The sequence below is a fragment of the Pantherophis guttatus genome, chromosome 1 (assembly GCF_059756535.1).
Source record: "Pantherophis guttatus breed Tessera chromosome 1, ASM5975653v1, whole genome shotgun sequence".
NCBI lineage: Eukaryota > Metazoa > Chordata > Lepidosauria > Squamata > Colubridae > Pantherophis > Pantherophis guttatus.
The window spans coordinates 250,084,985-250,108,528 of NC_142063.1; the positions used below are offsets into that span (position 1 = coordinate 250,084,985).

General features: G+C 36.4%; 1 protein-coding gene across 8 annotated transcripts in view; it reads right to left on the reverse strand.

Moving 5' to 3' along the window:
- The window catches only part of LOC117658132 (amine sulfotransferase-like), a 39,031-nt gene that overhangs the window by 10,618 nt on the left and 4,869 nt on the right, over positions 1-23,544 (reverse strand). For 7 of the 8 annotated variants that reach the window (XM_060692169.2, XM_087882681.1, XM_060692168.2 and 4 more), the window contains 3 exons: positions 12,920-13,074; positions 4,339-4,547; positions 3,141-3,267 (listed from right to left, as the gene is read on the reverse strand). In XM_060692169.2, the coding sequence (XP_060548152.2) occupies positions 3,141-3,267; positions 4,339-4,547; positions 12,920-13,064 (481 nt within the window). In that variant the 5' untranslated portion in view covers positions 13,065-13,074. Of the gene's footprint in view, positions 1-3,140; positions 3,268-4,338; positions 4,548-12,919; positions 13,075-13,850; positions 17,528-23,544 lie in introns of those variants that run through there. The other variant, XM_060692167.2, reaches the window with a different exon arrangement.

Consider the following 23,544-nt stretch of genomic DNA (forward strand, 5'->3'; position numbering starts at 1 on the left):
AATTATGAGGTGTTGTGGCGAGACATACAGAAAGATATGGAGACTTGGAAAAAACTGCAGCTGTCTTTACTTGGAAGAATAGCAGCAGTTAAGATGAACATTTTGCCAAGATTTCTTTTTTTATTTCAAATGATTCCAGTGCTTAAAAGTGATAAACAATTGAAAGAATGGCAAAGAGGACTGAATAAGTTTGTCTGGAATGAAAAAAAACCTAGAGTGAAACTGAAAATTATGCAAGATGTTCCAGAAAGGGGAGGCCTTAAACTTCCAAACCTACAATTATATTATGAAGCAGCAGCTTTGACGCAAGCGATTGGTTTGGAAGGAAAAAGACTGAATATTGAATATAGAAAGTTTTGATCTTGAATTTGGTTGGCATGCTTATTTATTTTATGAGAATAAAGTGGACAAAATATTCAAAAGCCATATACTTAGAGATTCCCTGATGAGAGTTTGGAAAAAGCACCGATTTAAATAGGACTACAAAATACCGTTGTGGTTGGATCTTGGTCATATCATGTGGAATACAAATATAATGTCACTCGGGGGGTTGTTATATAAAGAAGTTCTTTTTGCAGATGCGGGCAGATGGCAACTGAAGACTTTAGAAACACTGTTGGAAGAAGGAACTAATTTAACTTGGTTACAGTATAATCAACTTCAACTGAGGTGGAAAGAGGACCAAAAAACTGGTATAATGATGCATGAGGAGGAATTGGTTAGACATATAAAAGAGAAAGGTCCAATGCATATTAAAAGGGTATATAATGTTTTGTTAGAAAGAGATTCAGAAACTGAATTGGTTAAAGATTGTATGATAAAGTGGGCACAAAATTTTGCAGAACCAGTGATGTTGGAAACATGGGAAAAAATATGGGTTCAGAATGTTAAATTTACTCAGTCGCAGAATTTGAGGGAAAATTTTTATAAAATGTTTTATAGATGGCATCTAGATCCTAAGAAACTGTCATGCATGTACCCTAATGTTCAACCAAAATGTTGGAGATGTGATTGCTTAGACGCCACATATTATCATATGTGGTGGACTTGTAAGAAAGTGAAGGCCTTTTGGATAAAAATTTGGTGGGTTATGCAGAATGTTCTGAAGAAAAAAATTCAGTTTTCTCCACAATTGTTTTTGTTGGGTATAGTTAAGGGCTTTACATTGGGTGAAACAAAGTTGATATTGTATATGATAACAGCAGCGAGATTATTGATAGGTCAATATTGGAAAAATGAAGCTATGCCTACTATTGAAGAATGGACTTTGAAGATGGCCAGTTTTGCAGATATGGCAAAGATTTCAGCATACTTAAAAGATCGTTCACAAGAGACTTATCTATGGGAGTGGAAAAAGTGGATAGACTATGTGCAGAATAAATATCAAACTAGGAAATACCAGATAGCTTTTAATTGAAAGTATTATATAGGGATAGAATAATAGAATTTTGTGAAGATGTGAAAAATATATAGGGGGTGGATGGGTTCAAGTTTTATAAAAAGGGGATTTTGATTTGGATTATATTCTGAGGAAGTCAGGGGGGGAAGGGAGGGTTAGGGAGGGTTAGGGAGGTTAGGGGGGGGAAATGGGGAGAAAATGTAATTGTAAAACTTTTTCAATAAAAAAAAACAACAAGACAGACTTGCAAGCTTTCCTCGGCCTCTTAAATTTTTACAGCTCCTTTTTGCCCCACAAGGCTTCAGTGGCCGAACCATTGCACCATTTGCACCTCTGCACCATTTATTAGATAAAAAGACCCCCTGGCGTTGGGGACCCCAGAAAGCCGCCTCTTTTTCGGCTGTCAAATCCCTCCTGACATCCAAGGCTGTCTTGGTGCAATATACTGACAGCCTTCCCTTAGTTCTCGTTGCTGACGCTTCCCTGTTTGGAATTGGGGCCTTCTAAGCCACGCCCTCCCAGATGGCAGAGAGGCCCCCATTGCCTTCTATTCTAGAATGCTCTCCTCTACGGAGCGCAATTACGGCCAAATCGACAAGGAAGCGCTGGCTGCTGTCCAGCCGTCCTACCTCCATCACTGATGAGTCAGTTGCCATTTTGGTGCTATAGATCTCCTTCTGGAAGCAGCTACTCCACCATGTGGCCTTCCTACATAGTGAAAATGGCTCCACCATATGGCTGTGTCCAGGAAGTGGGCATCATGTCAGAGCAGACCCCAATTCATTGCAGCAACTCCCCAAATGGTCTCTGCTTCCAAGGCAGACCCAAATGGCCTCCAGGAGGCCGCGGGACTGAGTGGCCTGCTCTCCTTCCCCAGCGTGATCTCTGGAGCTGCAGGGATCACATTGGGGAACAAGAACAGGTTGTTCTTGTTCCCCAATGTTTCTCCCTCTACAATGTTTCTCTACAGTGTCCCTTAGCCTGTTCCTCTACAGTGGAGGTTGTGTTTCTCCATTCCACAAATGGCCGCAATTTTGGGAGCAGCTACCATGAATTATGGGACCTATGGGATGCTGAGGTCTAGGAAGCAGAGCGTGGGCTGCCTCAGAGAGTGGGACAGGCCGTGGAGGCCCATGGGCAGGCCATGAGTGGGCTGTAAAAGTGTTGCAGCACATGCCTGGGCCTGCACTAGGCTTCCCAGGATCTCCCCTACCCCAGAGACACCCGTTGCTCTGCTTAATTGCCAGCCGGGTTGCTTAACATCCAGGAAGAGCAGGGATGAGGATTGTTAGGCAAGGCAGTGAAGACAATTAATGATAGCCCTGAGTTGAAAAATGACTCAGTTGGGATTGTTTTCCAACTCATCCAAGCCACATGTTGTCTCTGGCCAGATTTACACCATTACTGTTTAATGCAGTTCCTCTAGTGGACCCCGTTAGATCCTTATCGCTATGTTGGCTGACATGGATTTTATTTTAATAGAGAGAGGTGGAAGTTTATGAGTGTTTAATTTTTCCCCACACACAAACCAATATGAGCAACTGTGCAAAGTGAGATTTAGCCTGGAGTTTCATTGGAGAATGAGGAAACTTTGGATTCATTAAATGTAAAGTTCTCTCCTATTGCTGAAATGCTTCAAACTGTGTGTTGTTGTTGTTGTTAATAACTCCAAGGGGACACACTAGCAAACCAGCCCTTTTTGACAGTGTTGTGATAATTAAAGTTTTTATTTCCATCTTACCGTTTCCAGATAAAAATCTTTCCATGTATTCCTCCAAATTATATGAATTTTCCACTGCCCTGAATGAGTTGATAAAATGAAAAAGGGACACTAAAGTGTCTTTTGGATTTCGGTATACGTAAATAACCTGCAAGAATATATATTATATGTAATCTGTAATAAATATATTCATTTTTAATAAACTGAGGATACATTCTAAAGTACATTGAAAAACATTCTTATAAAATTATATAAATGTTTCCCTTTTCCTGATATAAACTATATTTCACTGGCCCACATTTTATTCTCATTTCCATGTCATGAATTAGAGTACATTGAGCTAGAGTAATTGGCTATACAGTAATTGTTTTATTTTATGTTTTATTTTATTTGTATACCGCCCTACTCCCGAAGGACTCAGGGCGGTGAACAGCCAAACAATAAAATAACATAGATACAAAAAATTTAAAAAACCAGATAAAATCAGATTAAATCATTTTGGCCCAGACAAATTTAAAACACCCCAATAATTTAAAAACAGATTAAAATTTACATGTTTAAAAAGGGAAGAGATTAGGCCAAGCCCGCCTGATGGAATAAAAAGGTCTTCACAGCGCGGCGGAAGGTGCGCAGATCCGGGATCCTCCGTATCTCTGGGGGGAGCTCATTCCAGATGGTAGGTGCCCCCACAGAGAAGGCTCTCCCCCTAGGGGTCGCCAGCCGACATTGTTTGGCTGACGGCACCCGGAGGAGTCCCTCTCTATGAGAGCGTACTGGCCGGTGGGAGGCTATTGGTGGTAGTAGGCGGTCCCGTAGATAACCAGGTCCTAAGCCATGGCTATATTAGCAATCAAACGATAAATACCTTAATCAAGGAACCACTAATTTAGATAGTCACACAATAAACAATAGCCTAATCAAGGAACAACCAAGAACACTCCTACCAACACTGGCAGGGGAAGCCTCTTCTATATAAAGTGAGCAAAGTCCACTACTTTCAAGCACTCAGGATTTTATCTAATTGATACAGTTCATTTTATCTAATGAATACAGTTGCATTACAGTGCTTTTTCTCCTACAATCTGTACTCTAATGTTCATTCCTGCTTTTCTCCTCTATGAATATAAACACATATATACATAAATATACTTATACAATCATTATAGTTTATCAGCTAACTCATTTTTATAATCAGAATAGAGTAACAAGATTGACCTACTTTTCCTTTTTTGGCCCTCAGTTTCTTGGGAACTAGGTAATATGGCAGATGGGACATGAGGACACGAGGTGATGGCATCTGGGTGATATCCACATTGTGTAAGTTGTTTTCTATGGATGCACACCGATGTGATATGGAAATATTTTCTGTTCCATTCCGATGGCCTTCGTACAAAATCAAGCATACAATATTCTGGGTCCAGATAGTTCCTAAAAATGAAAATCAACTTGTTTTAAAGTTAAAGGAATTATCTGGGTTTCACATTACCGTATTTTCCGGCGTATAAGACAACTGGGCATATAAGACGACCCCCAACTTTTCCTGTTAAAATATAGGGTTTGGGCTATACTTGCCATATAAGACTGCCCCTCTTCCAATGCACACCAAATAAAAATTAAAAAACATCAACTGGCTCACCTACAATGTAAAAGCAGCTGTGCTAGACCCAAAATGGCCCCTGTAACAAGCAGGAACCTCACACAGCCACAAAAAGCCCCCCCAAAAAACTTTCACACTCTAAACACACACAACACAACACAACTGGCTCACCCACAATGTAAAAGCAGCTGTGCTAGACCCAAAATGGCCCCTGTAACAAGCAGGAACCTCACACAGCCACAAAAAGCCCCCCCAAAAAACTTTCACACTCTAAACACACACAACACAACACAACTGGCTCACCCACAATGTAAAAGCAGCTGTGCTAGACCCAAAATGGCCCCTGTAACAAGCAGGAACCTCACACAGCCACAAAAAGCCCCCCCAAAAAACTTTCACACTCTAAACACACACAACACAACACAACTGGCTCACCCACAATGTAAAAGCAGCTGTGCTAGACCCAAAATGGCCCCTGCAACAAGCAGGAACCTCACACAGCCACAAAAAGTCCAAAAAACCACCTTTCACACTTTACACACACAAAATTCCACATACAGCTTTGTGAGATTTTGTGTGTTTGTGTAGTTGGAGTGAAACACTACAGAAACACACTAAATCTCAGAAAGCTGCACAAATATTATTTTATTTTATTTTATTTTTATTTTTATATGAAAGCTAAATTTAAAACTTCCTAAACGGCTTCCTAAATGGCTAGGTCTAAAAAAGAACAACTAAAAAAACCCCAATTGACTATTTTTTTTAAAGCTCCCAAAGGGGAAAAATCTTACCCAATAGAACAGGGGTCTCCAACCTTGGCAACTTTAAGACTTGTAGACTTCAACTCCCAGAATTCCTCAGCCAGCTTTGCTTTGCTGGCTGAGGAATTCTGGGAGTTGAAGTCCACAACTAACTCCTTGCTTGATTGCAGGCAGGGAGTTGCTTGCTTGCCTGAATAGATTCAAGTAAGCAAAGCAAGGCAAGCGTTGCGATTAGCAGCTGAGGTAAGCAAGCTGGAGGGGGAAAACTTTTTCCCTTTTACATGGCTCTGGCCATCCCAGCTGAGTTGCAGGGAACTCAGCTGGGATCGTCAGAGCTGGGATCGTCAGAGTAAAAGGGAAAAAACTTTTTCCCTTTTACCTGGTTTCTGGCGATCCCAGCTGAGTTGCAGGGAACTCAGCTGGGATTGTCAGAGCTGGGATCGCCAGAGCTGGGATCGCCAGAGCCATTTAAGGCTCGTCAGAGCCTTTCGGGCTGGTCTGCCTGGTTACAGGAGAACTACACCCGGCGTATAAGACGACCCCCGACTTTTGAGAAGATTTTCATGTGTTAAAAAGTCGTCTTATACGCTGGAAAATACGGTACTTATATCACCAAAGTTGTATCACTAAGCAAAGAAATAATTAAGAAATAATTAATCACTAAGCGGGAAAAAAACGTAGCTGTATCACATACTCATACATCATCTAGAGGGGGGGCGTGGTTATGGCCGTGGTGGTGTGAGGACGTTTTCTCCACTTCGCAGGGCATTTTACGGAAGATAAATGTGGATTAAAGTGTTTGAAATGCACCGATAAGGACCAAAATTTTATAAATTGTATCGGAAGAGCTACTGGCCCAGTAGACTGACTTTGAATCGGTAGGTCACCCTGAACGACTCGAATTTTGAAGCTTTTCATAGCGTGGGAAAGTGGAAGGAGCGAGGGGTGACCAGATAGGCAATCGCGATTGCGTATTTGGAGCAAATAGTTGCCTTTGTTCTCATTATTACCGCGATCTGTGTTTGTTTTTGCTGGGGGATAAAGGCACGGAACATCAAAAGACCGGTGGAAAGGGTTTTGTTTTTTTCTCTTGAAGAATATGTGAATTTTAAGTTGATCTTTTGTTTGTGAAAGTGCCTGAGCCGAAGCGGCAAAACGCATTTCTGGGCAGTGCCTTCCAACGGATGTTAGCTTTTTCTTTTTTTTTTTTTAGGGAAATTACGTAAGCTGAATTGACAACTATAAACTTTTATTGCTGGTCCTTTTGAGTGCAATAATAAGCTGTCTCAGCTTCAATTGTGAATTGCTGTCCCTTAATCTTCATTATAGACCCTCTTGGCAAAAGTGGATAATTAAAACTTATTAAAAAATGGCGACCCAACAATCTTTAGAAATGCAACAAGTTGCTGTGGCTTTAACTAAAATTGGTGAAAAGATATCAGGACTGTCAGATAGTATGGATAATATGATATTGGAAATTAAAAGAATGAAGCAAGAAATGAATGAAAATTTTGCAAAGCAAACAGTAGAAATGACAATAATTAAAGATGAAATTGAGCAGATTCATACACATGATGCAAAGATAGATCGGCAAATTGGAGAATTTTTTTTAAAAAATGAACAACAAGATAAAAAAATTTGTCTTTTGGAAGAAGAAGCAAGGAAATATAATCTGGTTATTCGAGGAATTCAAGAAGAAAAAGTGGACAATTTGAAACAACGAGTTTTAAAATGGCTCAATGACCTGGATACACAAATCACATTTACAGCAACAAATCTGGCAAGTGTTTTTAGAATTGGGTTTAAAAGACAAAACGGCTTAAATAGAAATGTACTTGTCAGATTTGCAAATCTTAGTGACAAACTGGAAGTGATGGTGAAAGTGAGAGAGATGGGTGAAGCTTTGAAATTTGAGGAGAAAATTATTCAAGTCTTTCTGGATATATCAAGAGAAGAAAGAGTGTGGAGATTTTTTTTGAAGCCAATTACAAAGGTTCTGAGAGACAATGGAATCAAATATAACTGGAGGCTGCCACAGCAACTAAAAATTTTTTATAAAGGAAGAATGCAAATAATTACTTTGGAAACAGATGCAGTGTCATACTTACATGAACTTGGATTGATTGTAAAGTATGAGGACATAACAGAGATAAAAGATCAAATAATCAAGATGGGTGGAACATATGCAAAAACATCAACACCAGAAGAAAAAGGGGCTGCTGGACAAGACCCTAAAGGATTAAAGCGGAAGGAAATCTCACCTGTGACAGTTGAACAAAAGAAAAGTCGTGATGATATAATGGGAGATGGAGTGGATAAGAAATTGTAGGATCTTGAAAAAGAATTGCAGGAAGCTGAGTGCGGGGAGAAGTTACCACCCTTTTCTCTGAGAGATGAATTTAAGTAGACTACCCGAAAGAAGTGACCCGACCATTAGCACGTCCCCTCTCCCCCACTCTCTTTATAGAGGCGGAAACCGATTGAGGATGTGGGGGACGAAGATTGTTTGTTATTTAATGTTTGATGTGTCTTTTGTCCTTTTTTATTTTATTTTTTTATTTTTTTTCTTCTATGTTGAATGTTGTTTGGAATGTGGGAGACTGGTGCTGGGATCTGGGCACAGAAAGGAAGAGGAGGGGAAAGGTTTAAAAAAGTTACAGTTTAAATGGGTTTAATAAAAATAATGACATGGAATGTGAAGAGTACAGGGAATCAGATCAAGAGAAGATGATTGGAACTTAAAATTAAAAGAGATCTACCAGATATATTATTTTTGCAAGAAACCCATCAGAAATCTGAAGACTCAAATAAAATGTATATAAAGGGTATGCAAATTTATGAAAAATCTTTTGGAACTTCAAAAGCTAGAGGAGTTGCAACATTGATATCAGATAGGGTATATTTTGAAAAAGAACAAGTAATTGTGGATGAAGAAGGAAGATATGTAATAATTGTGGGAAATATTAATGAGGAAAAAGTGACACTGGTCAATTTATATTTACCGAATGAGAAGCAAAAAGAATTTCTTGAAAAAATAACTAAAATTTTGGAAATTGAAAGTGTAGGGAAAGTAATTGTGGCTGGGGATTTTAATTTAATTAGAGATAAAATAGATAGTACTAACCCCACTCGTTGTGGAGGAGCAAATAAAATGGGGACCTTAAATAAATGGATGTTTCAAAACGGCGTGGTGGATGCCTGGAGAGAAGTGAAAGGAACTGAAAGAGTGTACACTTTTTATTCTAAGATACATAATACATATTCAAGAATTGACTATATCTTAGTTTCTAAAGACTTGTTGAATAATGTGGATAAGATAGATGTGGGAATTTTTAAGGATTCTGATCATGCAGAAGTTACGATGGAAATAGATTTTAATTTTGAGAAAAAAGGAAGTTGTTGGAGATATGATGAAAAACTGTATAAAAATGAGGAGGATAAAAAATGGATATTTAAAAAATGGGAAGAATGTTGGAGATTGAATGATAATGGAGAGGTTAAATTTGAAATTGTTTGGGATGTGATGAAAGCAGTGTTTAGAGGGGAAAGTATCAAGTTATCAAGCAGAAAATATAAAAATTATAAAAATAAAATTGAAAAAGATAAAAGCCAGATTAAGGAATTGGAGAATCAATTTTTGCTTACTAAAGAAAAAAAAATTTTGGAGGAACTAAATTTGCTAAAAAATAAATTGATAGAAGAAGATATAGAATTGGTAAAAAAGAATATGAGATATTTAAATAGGAATTTTTTTGAATTTAGCAATAAAAACTCTAAGTTATTGGCAAGGATGGCGAAAAATAAAAGAGAGAAGAGAGAAATTGGAGCCTTGATAGATGATAAGGGTATAAGATGCTATAAAAAATTAGAAAAATGTGAAGTGGTCAGGAACTTTTTTCAAAATTTATATTCGAAAAAATTAATTGATCGGGAAAAACTGAGAAGTTATTTAGAAAAACATGTTGTGAAAATTGACCAAACATATAAAGACTTGATGGAAGAAGATATAACACAAGACGAGATTAATGGAGTAATACAAAAAATAAAATTAGGGAAAGCTCCAGGTGAAGATGGATTACCTGCTGAGTTTTATAAAGAATTTAAGGAAATAATAATAATAATACCAAAATTGCAAAAACTATTTAACGGAATTTTACATGATGGAGAAGTTCCGTTGTCATGGAACAGAATGGTGATATCTATAATCCCTAAACCAGATAAAGACTTAGAAAGGATTGAGTCCTATCGGCCCATCTCCTTAATTAATCAAGATGCAAAGATATTTACTGCCATTATAAGTAATAGATTAAGTAGATTTATAGATAGGTATATAAGTCATAACCAAGTAGGTTTTGTGAAGGGTAGATACATGAGTGATATTGTCAGAAGAGTATTAAATATTATAGATGTTGCTGAATATAATGCTGATAAAATAGGTATAGTATCATTAGATATTTTTAAAGCTTTTGACTCTGTACAATGGGAAACTATTAAAACAATTGTTGAGGTACTAGGTTTTGGTAATAAGTTTATACATGTTATTTCAAAACTGTATCAAAAAAGTAGTGCAAGAGTGAAGGTGAATGGAAGGCTGACAGAAGAGATAAGATTGGAAGCGGGTAAGAGACAAGGATGTCCCCTGTCTCCAACATTATTTTTATTAGTTATGGAAATTTTGACAAAAATGATAGAAAAAGATGAAGAATTGGAAGGGTAGAAGGGATATAAGATAAATCTGTATGCGGATGATTCTTTGATTATTTTGAAAGATATAGAGAAAGATTTGAAAAAGATACATAAGCATTTGGAAGAATTTGAGGAAATGACAGGTTTGAAAATAAATTGGTCAAAATCTGAACTATTAATGAATAATAATAAGGAGTGGGAGAATATGCAAGAACAACTTGGGATAAGGATTAAAAAAACATTGAAATATTTGGGCATAACACTTTCACTCGAAGTTAAAGAAATGAAAAAACTAAATTATGAAGTGGTGATGAATGAAATTGAGAAAAAGATAGATAAATATAAAATGATAAAGTTGTCTTGGTTTGGTAGAATTGCAATGTGTAAGATGATGTTGTTGCCAAAGTTCAATTTTTTATTTGAGATGTTACCGTTAAACTTGACAGAGAAAGATATTGAAGGATATCAGAAGAAATTGGATAAATTTTGCAATGGTGGGAAAAGACCTAGATTAGTGAAGAAAATGTGGTATCAAAATCAAAAGGAAGGTGGATTAGGAATCCCCAAACTACTCAATTTTTATTGGGCTTATGCTATTCGGACTGTGGTAAAAATATTTAAAGGTGAAGATAGTCATTGGAGAGATTTAGAATTAAAAGACATCAAGAGAGTTGGCTCAACATGGTTTTTAGATAAAGCAAAATCAAAATGTGTAATTAATAGCTATTGGTTAAAGGGACTGAGTAAAATTTGGAATAAATTTGTTAAAATTTTAATTCCAGATATAATTTTCTTAGGGAAGACAATTGAAAATTGGCCGATTAAAACTAATATAAGTCGTGATAGGGTAATGGAAGATGAAAATATACAAACTATAATAGATTGGTTAAAAACTTCAGAAAATGAAAGGAGGAAAAAAGAAATCATTGAAAAATTGGGTTTAGGCTGGTTTGAAAAAATACAGATAGAAAAATGGACTAAGAAGGTAAGGGACAACTGTTCGATAAGTAAAAGTAAAACTGAATTTGAACATTTAGTATTCCAAATTATGAAAGATGAAATCGGGCTAAAGGGACTCGTTAGTAAGATATATAAGATTATAAATTTTGATGGAAAACCACAAAGGGTGATGAAGACGAATTGGGAAAAAGAACTTAATATTAAAATATCAGATTTAGATTGGAACGTGAATTGGAAGAATAGAATTATGAAGACTTTATCTGTAAGGATTAAAGAGCATAATTATAAGGTTGTTCGGAAATGGTATTTGACTCCATTAAGATTGTCATTAATGGATAACAAAATTAGTAAACAATGTTGGAGATGTGATATGGAATTAGGGACTTATGAACATATGTGGTACAAATGTGATAAAGTTAAAAATTTTTGGCAACAATTGGAGGAAATGATATTTGAAATGATGGGGAAAGCAATGGGAAAATTGGATGCTTCGGTACCTGTACCCCGAGAACGTGGATTTTGGCGATCATGAGGATATATCCGAAGAACCAAATCTTCCTTTCTTATGTATAGCACAGGGTGAAATATTGTATATGTTGTTTGTAATGTTAAAGTAATAAAAAATTATAAATAAATAAATAAAAAAAATATATCATCTAGAGAGAAAACTCACTTAGAATCTAGAAATGTTCCATTTAGCATTTAAATATGTTTTAAATAGTATTTGCTTATAGTATATAAGAATAGTATTTGATTATATAGTGAGTTGTATGAGGTAGTCTATGATTCTGAAGGTCCGGTTTGAGAGCTTTTAGGCTATCAAACCTATGTCCCCATATGTACGAACTTCTAAACTCTGGGGCTTATGTTTGTCCCTTGTTGGAGTAGGAAGGAATTAATTTCATAGTAAAAGGATGATTTTTTGCTACTTCTAGAGCTCTTCTTCCAAGAGTTCCTCAGGGAGGGAGGGAGGGAGGGAGGAAGGAAGGAGGGAGGGAGGGAGGGAGGGAGGGAAGGAGGGAAGGAAGGAAGGAAGGAAGGAAGGAAGGAAGGAAGGAAGGAAGGAAGGAAGGAAGGAAGTGGTGTTGCATACTGTAGATACATTTTTTCCTTCTTTCTAGCTCTAGAGCTCTGGAGAAAAAAAGGAGCTTGGAAATTGTTTTTTCAAAGTCACAGCATAGAAAATACTCCAGAATCTTAAAAAAACAAAGGGGAGGTAGAACCATGCATTCAATGAGGCTTGTTCTGTGAACAATGCACAACATGTAAGAAATGTGAGGCTTGTTCTGTGAGCAAGGCATGTTCTGTAAGAAATGCCTGATTTCAATGATACAGACCAAGTTCCAAAATAAAGGCATTTATTTGTGAAGAGGGGAACTCACATGTACAGAATTCCAAACGAAATCAACATAATCAGTGCAATGTATCTATTCACAAGTGTTGGAAGAAATGTCCCTCTGGGTTCAGTTCCAAGTAGGATGAAGGTCTTTTGTTTTGTAGATAAACTGGGCCAGGCTTTTGTCTTGTAGATAGGTTGGCACCAAAATATCTGCTGGGAGGGCAGGGAGCTGAGGCTCTGAGTTTATGTCTTTAGAAACGTATTTCTCCTTTAGGGAAAATATAATATTCTGCCTTTTTAATATTTTCTAGAATATTTCATTTTTTTAGGAGGGCGGATGCTAGCTTTCTATATTACTTTCATACAGAGGGGCAGAATGAAACTTCCCAAGGAGAAAGTTTAGTTACAGTATGAAATTTAAATATACATTGCTCATGTCATATTACAGAATTCTTACCAGACTTTGGATAAGTGTCTATGAATATATCACTGTCCCTGGTTTCAAAATCTTCTACTGCTTCAACGAGATCAAGTTTCATGAATTCTTTTGCTAAATTATACCCTTTATAGTTGAATAATGCTGCATGTTCTGCTTTTTCCATAATAACAGGGCTGCAATAAAAGAGAAATTAAAGGGTTTTTTCCCCTTCCTTAATGCTAGCAGCATAAACAGAGGGTCAAGATCTCTCACTTCACAATTACTGAAATTATTGTTTCAATAATTCACATTTGGCAGCCTTCTTCAGCGATGATCCCCAAGAGAAAACAACCTGGAAAAAGTCTACTTTTTTTTTCTACAACTGTTAAAACTCATAAATGTAACTCAAAAAGTTACATTTATGGTCTTCAATGTTATCAAGAGGAAAACAAGGAAGTTTGTATACTCTTTGTATACATTGTATGAGGAGAACTGTGTTAGTCTGGGATAGTAACAAATCAGGAGTCTGATAGCATCTTTCCAAATTAACACTTTTTATTAAGAGGCATAAGCTTTTGTGAGATACTACTCAGCTCCTTCTGATTTCTAGTTTATAGTAATTACAGATGTACATATCTAGTTGATATTCTAATGATTAGATGACCATATGCATGCCTCATATGCAAAAAGTCTTAATACCTTTTAATAGCACTGATCAGTTTAATATTCTGGTTAATATATGAAGTCAAACTGGTTTAATCCTAAACAAATGTATGAATTTTTTGATCCTTGCATCCACATGACTTTTTTTTTTAAAAAATGAAACAATGTATGTGCTATACCTGTTAATAGTAAAACGTCACAGAACTACTTTAAAACGAAGCTTAAAATCATTAACATCTTAATCAAACATTTTCTAATAAACTACTATCATCTGTCTTAATGCTAGGAATAAATCTTTTAGAATTACCTTTATGGTTCTTTCTTGATGATTATTTAATATCTTTCAGAAATAAAGCACTGAACAGAGCAGAAGGAAAATGACACTCCTGAAATTTAGAAGCAGGCTTTTATCTGTTGACTATGAAAGGATGCACGGTTGACTGACTTTGTTTCTTTAAAGGGTTTGAACTCTGGACTGTTGACATCAGAAAGCAAGCCTAAATCGCAGTATCATTTCATAAACAACCATTTTGCAATCCAGAATTAACTTAATAAAGCCATATCCACATAAAACACAACCTGGATCAGTATCATGCAGGGGATGAATAGTGAAGGACATTGCACAAACCATAAAGGTGGAAAGGAGAAAAAAGAATGGCAGGAGTTGCCTTTTTCCCTTCTTTCTCATCAGATACAGTAGGGTGGGAAGGGATACCTGTTTCACACTTCCCCTTCACTCAAAACCACCAAGTGTTGTGGTTTTGTTAATGATGACCAGATTGACATCAGGAAAGAAGTCTTATTTGGCATGTATTATAGTGATTCTTTCCTTAAGAAAAGTGTTTATAGACATTATAAACCCATTAGATCAAAGAGATCATGGTATCACATCAAGGCGATGTAACAGTAACAGAGTTGGAAGGGACCTTGGAGGTCATCTAGTCCAAACCCTTGCTCATGCAGGAGACCTGTACTAGGGATTCGAACCGCTGAACTGCTGACCTTTCTGATCGACAAGCTCAGTGTCTTAGCCACTGAGCCACCTAGTCAGGTTTAAAGGCAATGCAATTATTTGAATCTTGATTCTTTATATTTAATGCATGTGTATTTTATTATTGTATTTCTTTTTTCTGGAAGAAGACTCTGCATTTCACTTTTATTTTATTTTATTATTTTATTTTATTTTTATTTTTTACTTTGTTATTTGTTATTTTATTTGTTATTTTATTTTATTTATCTATTTTAGTTTTTTTGTTGTTGTAAGACCAATCAATAAAAAGCTACTTTTACTACTACTACTACTACTACTATTACACAACATACCTGACCTAGCCAAAAACACCAAGATTGAAATACACAGAATCATGGACCTCCTCAAGCTTTTTCTCAGTACCTACTTTTAGTGATGTACAAATATACCAAAAAATCAGAGAGAATCACCCATGGGATCACCACTGTCAGGGTTCATAGCAGAAACTATAATGCCGTATCTAGAAATTACAGTGCACTGATACATACAACCACAGAATAGATCTGGTATGTAGATGGCGCCTTTATCATAATAAAAAAGGAACAACTAGAGAAGACACATGACACAATCAACAACATCTTCCAAGAAATAAAATCCACAGTCAGAAGACATGAAGAAAACTCCTTACACTTACAACATATGGATAAACACAACCAAAGTTTCAACTGGGAAACAGTGAGCACTCTATACTGAGCTAAATCCAAAAATGTTATGGAATTCCTAGAAGCTTGGCATTCAGACAAATCAGGAAGCATGTAGAGATAAATCATATTTACACACCATACAAAAGAGGCAGCTAAAAAAGCTAAGAAGGAACTAAAAAGATTGGAACATATCCTCTCCAACAGTCTACACCAACACAGGAATTAACACCAAACATGCAATCAGGAATTAATACCAGCAAAAAAATCAACCAGAAAACAATCAAGGAGCTACCAAAGAGAAAACCACACCTCCGCTACCACCAATAAGCAATGTATATTAAGAAGGAGGAAGCCCCACACTGAACAGCACTGATAATGTTATCTAGTTGGGTAATGAAACATCTGCAAGCAAACAATCGAGCTCAGAGAGCACCAAGGACCCCATAGTTCAACCTCGAGCTACAAATAATACAAACTTCTTTTGTATTAGAAAATACAAAAAGAAAGTGGGATGGATGAAAGTCTTCCTTGAAGCTTGGTAGACCTTAGGGAACCTTCTGGAGGTCAGAACTCCATTTCTACTTTATTTCACAATATGTTAACTGTCCATGAATGAAATCTCTCTCTATTTATCTATCATCTATCATCAGCTAGCTGTTTGTGTAGATGCCCATCTCACAGTGACACTTGCGATGTCACTGTGAGATGACAGACAAGGGGGCAGATGGGAGAGGACAGCGTGCATCGACCTCCCAATACCTTCCCCCTGAAGGCTACAGGAACATTGTGGAGACGTTTTCCCCCTTCCCTCTTTCTCCTTTTCCTACCTTCAGCATTTGCCTTGTGGCAAGATGGGATAATAATAATAGTAATAATAATAATTATGATGATGATGTAATAATAATAACCATCAAGAAAGAAATGGAAGTTTTAATATTTGCTGCTCAAGAAAAAGCACTACAAACGAATGCCATGAAAGCAAAGATACAAAAATCCACTGACAATGCAGACTGCCAACTTTGCAATGACAAAGTTGAAACTGTTTCACACTTAATATGTGAGTGCAGCAAAATCACACAAACTGATTACAAAGCTAGACATGATCGAGTTGCTAAATTAATCCACTGGTCATTATGTAAAAAATATGCCCTATCTGTATCCAAAATGTCATGGGACCATTAAGTGGAAAAAGTTGTCGAAACTGAGACGGTGAAGATATTGTGGGACTTTCGAATACAGATAGATCGTCATTTGGAACACAACACGCCAGATATCATAGTTGTCAAGCATACAATTTATTGATATCGCTGTACCAGGAGACGTCAGAGTCGAAGAAAAAGAACTGGAAAAAATCATGAAATATCGCAACCTAGCCATTGAAACTACAGTTATGGATAAAACATGCAACAGTGATACCCATTGTCATCGGGGAACTTGGTACTATGCCCAAGAATTTTACAAAACACATCAATAAATTGCAGATTCCTACAATGACATCAGCGGACCTGCAAAAAAATGTGCTACTTGGAACATTGTATATTTTAAGAAGATACTTGGTTGATACCTAGGACACTGGCAGCAAACCATATCAACCATTAGCACCAGTCAATGGCATTTGTGATGCATTTTTGAATGTTCAGTTGACTGAGTTTCATGTTTAATGAATAAAGTAAATAGTAGTAATAGTACAGTCATCTAACAGGCTCCATTCTGTCATGGGATCTCAAGGCTTATTGGCAAAATCATATTTTCAGGATCTTCCAGAACGCCATCAGGGTTGGGGCCAGATTCACCTTGGCAGGAATGATGTTCCATTGGACAGGGGCCACATTAGAAAAAGCTTTCCTTGTAGGTCCTGTGCTACAAAACTCTAGGTGACAAGACCCCCCCCCCATAAAACCCCCATGTTTCATCTGCTGGATTTGATGGGATGGGTTGATGTAACTGGGGATCAGAGGGCCTTCAAATAACCTATTCCCAACTCATGGAGGACTTCAAAGGTTCCAACCAGCATCTTGAATTGGATCCAGAAGCAAGCTGGTAGCCAAACTGGTAACAGTTCATAAAACAGGTGTAATGTGCACAATTCTTGGATTGCAGACAACTGCCCATGCTGTTGCATTTTGTACCAGTTAAAGCTTCTGAATGCCTTTAAGGGAATCCCCATGTAAAGATGTTATGGTAGTCAATCTGAGATGTGACTACAGTATGAGTGACAGAGAGTAAAAGTTCGGATTTGAAAACAAAAGGTAACATTCCTCAAATTGGTACCCTCCAGAGCTAGCCATGCAGCATAAAAGTACAATCCATCTGGATTTTCCACGTCTTTTGATTAACTGATTAATTGGATCTCTAATATTTGAACCCTGGTTATCTCCTGAATAATAGTACTAATAAGAATTAATAAGAATTACAAATGGTTAAGGAATATAGAATATAGAATTCAAGTGCTGATTTTACCTTGTTGTTATTAAGTATATTTATATATTTATATATAAGGACCCGGATATAAAATTAACAAATTAATTACATAATCACATTTATTATATTTATATTTTTATATATGTTTATTTAAATCTATACTTATCTAGTTATATTTATCTACATTTATCTATCATAGATTACTTACTTTTACAGGTAATATTTATCAATTTATTTATATTAATCCCATATACTAAGTCTTGAATATAGATACATAAGAATCATTCGTAGCATTTATTAACTTATTTATATTAACTTTTATATTAAGATCTGAATTTAGCTATACTATAATTACAATATTTATTGGGAATTCTTAGATTCTAATTTATTAAGGAATTTTGAGAATTGCGGAGCAATATAAAGATTTGACTTAAGGAAGGTATTTTGATGAATTGAGGAATTGACCCTAATTAATTAAGATAGTAAATCTCTTAATAGACTTAAGAAGAGGAATTGATAGAGGAAATAGGGGCAAAATTATTGAATGGTCATTTGGAAAAATATTGAGAAAATCGTAAGAGAACAAAAGTTAACGTTGAAAGAAATGGCAACAATGACATCGACAATTCTGAAATCTGGCAAAAAAGCTCCATCTAATCCTACCCTAACAACACTGTCCCCGGTAATCCAGAAACCTTTAGAAGGTATACAAAAGTCAGACAAGCCACCACCAACTCCAACTCTCCAAACAGTACAATCTTCTCTATTCCTGATTCAAGAGACCATGTTAGCAATGCAGGAGAAATTGTTAAATAGTCACTCTGAACTTAAAACGGATATTCATGTTTTGGACGCAAAAATGACCAAGATCCAAGCCTCTATCGCGAATAACGAGAGAAGAATCCAAAATGTAGAACAAAGGATGGAACAAAGTGAGAAAAAACTAGACATGGTGGACCGAACATACGCGATACAAAACAAAGGAATCGAAGAGTCCCTGATACAGTTGGAAATGGATAAGGCTTCATACTACCTTCGCCTCCAAAACATCTGCGAAGAGAAGGAAGAGGACTTAAGCGATAAAATAGCCGAGTAGATAGCAGATGTCCTTCAACAGGATAAACAAGATATCATCAAAGAACTTGACGAGGTTTACAGGGTTCAAACGAACTATGTAAGAAGAAACAGACTCCCCAGGGAGGTCCATGTGAAGTTCGCCAGGAAGAAAGTGAGGGATATTCTTCTTAACATAGCGAGAGAAGAAAGGGTCGTATTTCAAGGAAAGGAGGTGAATATCCTGAAACAGATACCTAGAAGGGTGAGGGAAGTGAGGAAAAACTACAGGTTTCTGGCAAGCCAACTGAACAGAAGGAATGTTACATTTCGATGGATCCTGCCAGAGGGGATGATAGTATCATGGCAAGGAAGAAAAGTTAAAATCGATAGCTTAGCCGAAGCACAAGATTTTTTAGATCAACTAAGAGGAGGGGAAGAAGAACAAATTAACAAAGAAGAGATTGATACGGTAAACACGGAAGAAGAAACCTCACAAGAGCAAATCACAAAGGAAGATATAGAGGAGGAGAAGAAAAAAGAAGAAGCCGAAGGACAAGGAAAGAAGATTAGACCAGTAAGAGCAGTAACGCTAAAGACAAATAAGAACTAGAACCTGGACACAATATAAGAAATGGATGGCCTAAAAATTTTATCCTTAAATGTCAATGGCTTAAACGACCACAAAAAAAGAAAGAAAATTTTATCAAAACTGGTAAAACAGAACCCAGATATAATTTGTTTACAGGAGGTTCATATAAAAGAAGATGAGGCAAATTGTTTAGAATTTATTAAATTTGGCAAACTATTTGTGTCACTAGCAGAGAAAAAGAAAAGGGGTGTGGCGATATATGTGAAAAAAGGAATCGAGGCAGAATTAAAGTATAAAGATACTAAAGGGAGAATTCTAATGGTAGAAATTAGGAGAGGCAATGCAAAAATGATGTTGGTGGGAGTATACGCCCCAAATGAGAAACAGGGACAATTTTATAAAAAATTACATGAACAATTAGGGAGTCGGGCCCATGCTGAAATATGTATGTTAGGCGATTTTAATGGAGTTGTTAACCCAGTGAAAGATTATAAAAGTGGGGAGAGAAAAAGAAATAAAAGATTACCTCTGCCAAAAAGCTTCTTTGATCTCGTCGACGAAATTAACCTAATTGATATATGGCGTACTTTACACCCGCACGATTCCCAATATACTTTTTTCTCAAATCCACAGAATTCTTGGTCCAGAATTGACATGGTATGGACTACTAGAAAATTAGGTCTAGAAATTAAGAAAGTGGATATAAGTATAAATACTTGGACAGATCATAAACTTCTTGAAGTACATTGGCACTATATTAACAAGAGAAGACAACAAAGATGGAGTCTAAGGTCCAACCTCTTGAATGAAAAAGAGTTTATAATAAAATTAAATGAAGAAATTAAGAGTTTCTTCATCGAGAATGGCAAGCAAGGTACGGTGAAGGAAATTGTATGGGATACCATGAAAGCATATTTGAGAGGAGTAGCGATATCTTACACGGCGTTCAAAAATAAGGAAGAAAGGAAAGTTAGAGAGGATTATAATAAGAAACTAGAAGAAGCGGATAGCAAACTACAACAAAACCCGGGAGACGAGATGGCCAAACAAAAATGGATGATGGCAAGGCATAATCTTAACATTCTGGATCAGGAAGAGCTGGCGCAAAAAATCAAGAGAACAAAACACTACCACTTCGAGAACGCCAACAAGTCGGGAAGATGGCTGGCATATAGATTAAAAAAAGAACAGGAAAAAAATCAAATTCTTATACTAGAAGACTCCAAGGGAGATATCTTGACAAAAGAAGTGGACAAGTTAGAAAGAGCGAGAGAATTTTACGAAGCTTTATATAAAGAGGAAGCGATTGATCCAGATAAAACTGTACAATACCTGATGGAAGCTAACTTGCCACAGATAACGGAAGAAGAGAGAGGAATGTTAAATAACAAAATCACAGTGGAAGAACTCAAATTGGCTCTTGCCAAAATCAAGAAAAACAAAACACCAGGCCCAGATGGTCTCCCGGGGGAAATTTATGCGAAATTCGAGGAAGAATTACAATTAGAATTGTTAGACATATTTAATGAGGTATTAGTTGGTACAAGAATCCCAGATTCCTGGAAAGAAACCTATATTACCCTCATATTGAAAGAAGGTGCTGATTCAAAACAGATAGCAAATTATAGGCCGATTTCTTTGTTAAATTCAGATTACAAATTATATACAAGTATAATTGCGGAGAGACTAAAAAAAATTCTAAATGGCTGGATTCATAGTGATCAGAAAGGATTCCTCCCAGGGAGGCAAATGAGGGATAACGTGAGGACGGTAATAAATGTCATAGAATATTATGAACAGCACCCGGAAAAACAGCTGGCATTAGTGTTCTTGGACGCCCAAAAAGCGTTCGACAATTTAAATTGAAAATTTATGATTAACCAAATTGATTTGATGGGATTTGGGACAAATTTTAGAAAGATGATCGAAAATATTTATTATAAACAGAGAGCAAGCATATTAATAAATGGGGACAAGACACGGACATTTTGGATACAAAAGGGAGTTAGACAGGGATGCCCCCTGTCCCCTCTACTCTTTATAATGGCGCTGGAAATCCTACTCAGAAAGATTAGAGATAACAAAGAAATCAAAGGATTACAAATTAAGAAAGAAATTTTTAAAATACAAGCCTTCGCAGATGACGTGGCCTTAATAATGGAAGATCCCTTGAAATCTGGTCCCAAATTACTCCAGGAAGTACAACAGTATGGAGAAGTCGCTGGCTTTAAGCTTAACAAAACTAAAACTAAAATTTTAGCAAGAAATATGACAGAGATAAATAAGAAAGAGCTAGAAAAGTCCCTAGAACTTCAGATAGCAAAGAAAATAAAATATTTGGGAATTTGGATTACTGCAAGGTATTCCTCCTTAAAAGAGGACAATTACAGTCCATTACTACAAAAAATAAAGCAGGATATAGACAGATGGAAGAAGCTAAAACTGTCCTTTACAGGTAAGATTTCAGCAATTAAAATGAATATTCTCCCCAAGATTATATTTCTATTTCAAACTATTCCAGTGAACATTGATAAAAAATATTTTCTAGATTTGGAAAGGAAGGTGCGAGACTTTTTGTGGGAAGGGAAGAAGGCAAGGATTGCATATAAAACACTGCAAGGGAAAAGAAGCATGGGTGGCTTCGGATTACCCGATTGGCAAGTTTATCAGAAAGCGGCCAAATTAGTATGGATCAAAGAATGGGTTTCATTACAAAATAAGAGAATCCTGACGCTAGAAGGCCACGATCTACAGGCAGGCTGGCACGCTTATTTATGGGGCCCAAAGAATAAAAAGAACTCATATTTCCATAGACACAAATTAAGGGAGACCCTGATTCAAACATGGGAAGAAATTAGACAAAGATTTTATACGAAAGTACCAATTTGGCTCTCAATTATGGAGGCGTTGATTACCACTAATAAAAGGGATATCTTGAAATTTGGCACGTACAAAGATATATTAGATGAAAATGGTATTCTTAGATCACGAGAAACACTAAGTAATCAAGGTTTTAATTTAGACTGGTGGAACTACCTGCAGATAAGCTCTAGATATCAAAAAGATAGGGATCAATTTGGTATAGAGACTAAGTACAACAATTTAGATAAAATTATGCTGGGGATTGAAAAGAAAATGCTAGCGAGATTTTACAACCTCTTATTAGGCGAGGACAGAGCAGAAGGAATAGCCAGGAATCAACTAAGCATTTGGGAAAAAAATATTGGCTACAGACTAAATTTCAATGACTGGGAGGAGGCTTGGAATAGAAATTATAATCTTACTAAATCAGCAATTTACAGGGAGAACCACTATAAAATATTTCACAGATGGTACCTAGCCCCAGCTAGACTAGCAAAAATATTTCCCAGTGCCTCAGCAATTTGTTGGAAGTGTGGAAAGGAGGTTGGCACCTTCTTTCATATGTGGTGGTCCTGCCCGGAGACAAAAAAGTTTTGGACAAAAATACGAATTTGGCTACGAGAAATAGTGGAAGAAGATATAAAACTATCCCCCGAAATCTTTTTATTAGGAATGATGGGAGATGGACTCTCTAAGGACAAGATACAATTAATTATACATGTTATAACAGCGGCCAGATTAACCTTTGCAAAATACTGGAAGGATAAACAAACCCCTCCAGAGATGACAATAATAAATAAAATTCTAGAATGCGCAGAAATGGCAAAATTAACTAGTGTTCTTAAAGACGATGAGAATTCAAAATTTAAGGCAGTATGGGAAAGGTGGTACAAATGGTGGAATAATAGAACAAGACTATAAGGATATGTCTATTTCTAATAATGATAGATTTGAAGATACTTGATGTGTATATAATGTAAATATGTAATCGCATGACACCTCAGATGTTAACTGAGATTTGATGTTTTCTTTTTAAAAAACTTTTTAAAAAAATCAATAAAGTATTATAAAAAAAAAAGTTACAATCCATCTGGAGGTGTCATTTTGGAAAAGGTAAGATTAAAGATCTCTCTCTATATATATGGATCTTTAGTTTGCTTCTTAGCCTGTTTCCGCCAGGTAGGACATTCTGGGTTCCCTGTTTTGTTTGAGGTATTTTCTCTTGTACTTCAAACCTTGTTAGCACACACCAAACACAATAGAACTCAGCTGTGAGTTTTGGAAGGGTGTAGTATGTATTGTGTAACTGAGTGGGAAAATATCTTATACAAGGAATAATTTCATGGTGCAATGTAGAGTCATAGTCTTTGAACTACATGATTTTCATCTCTGTAGATAC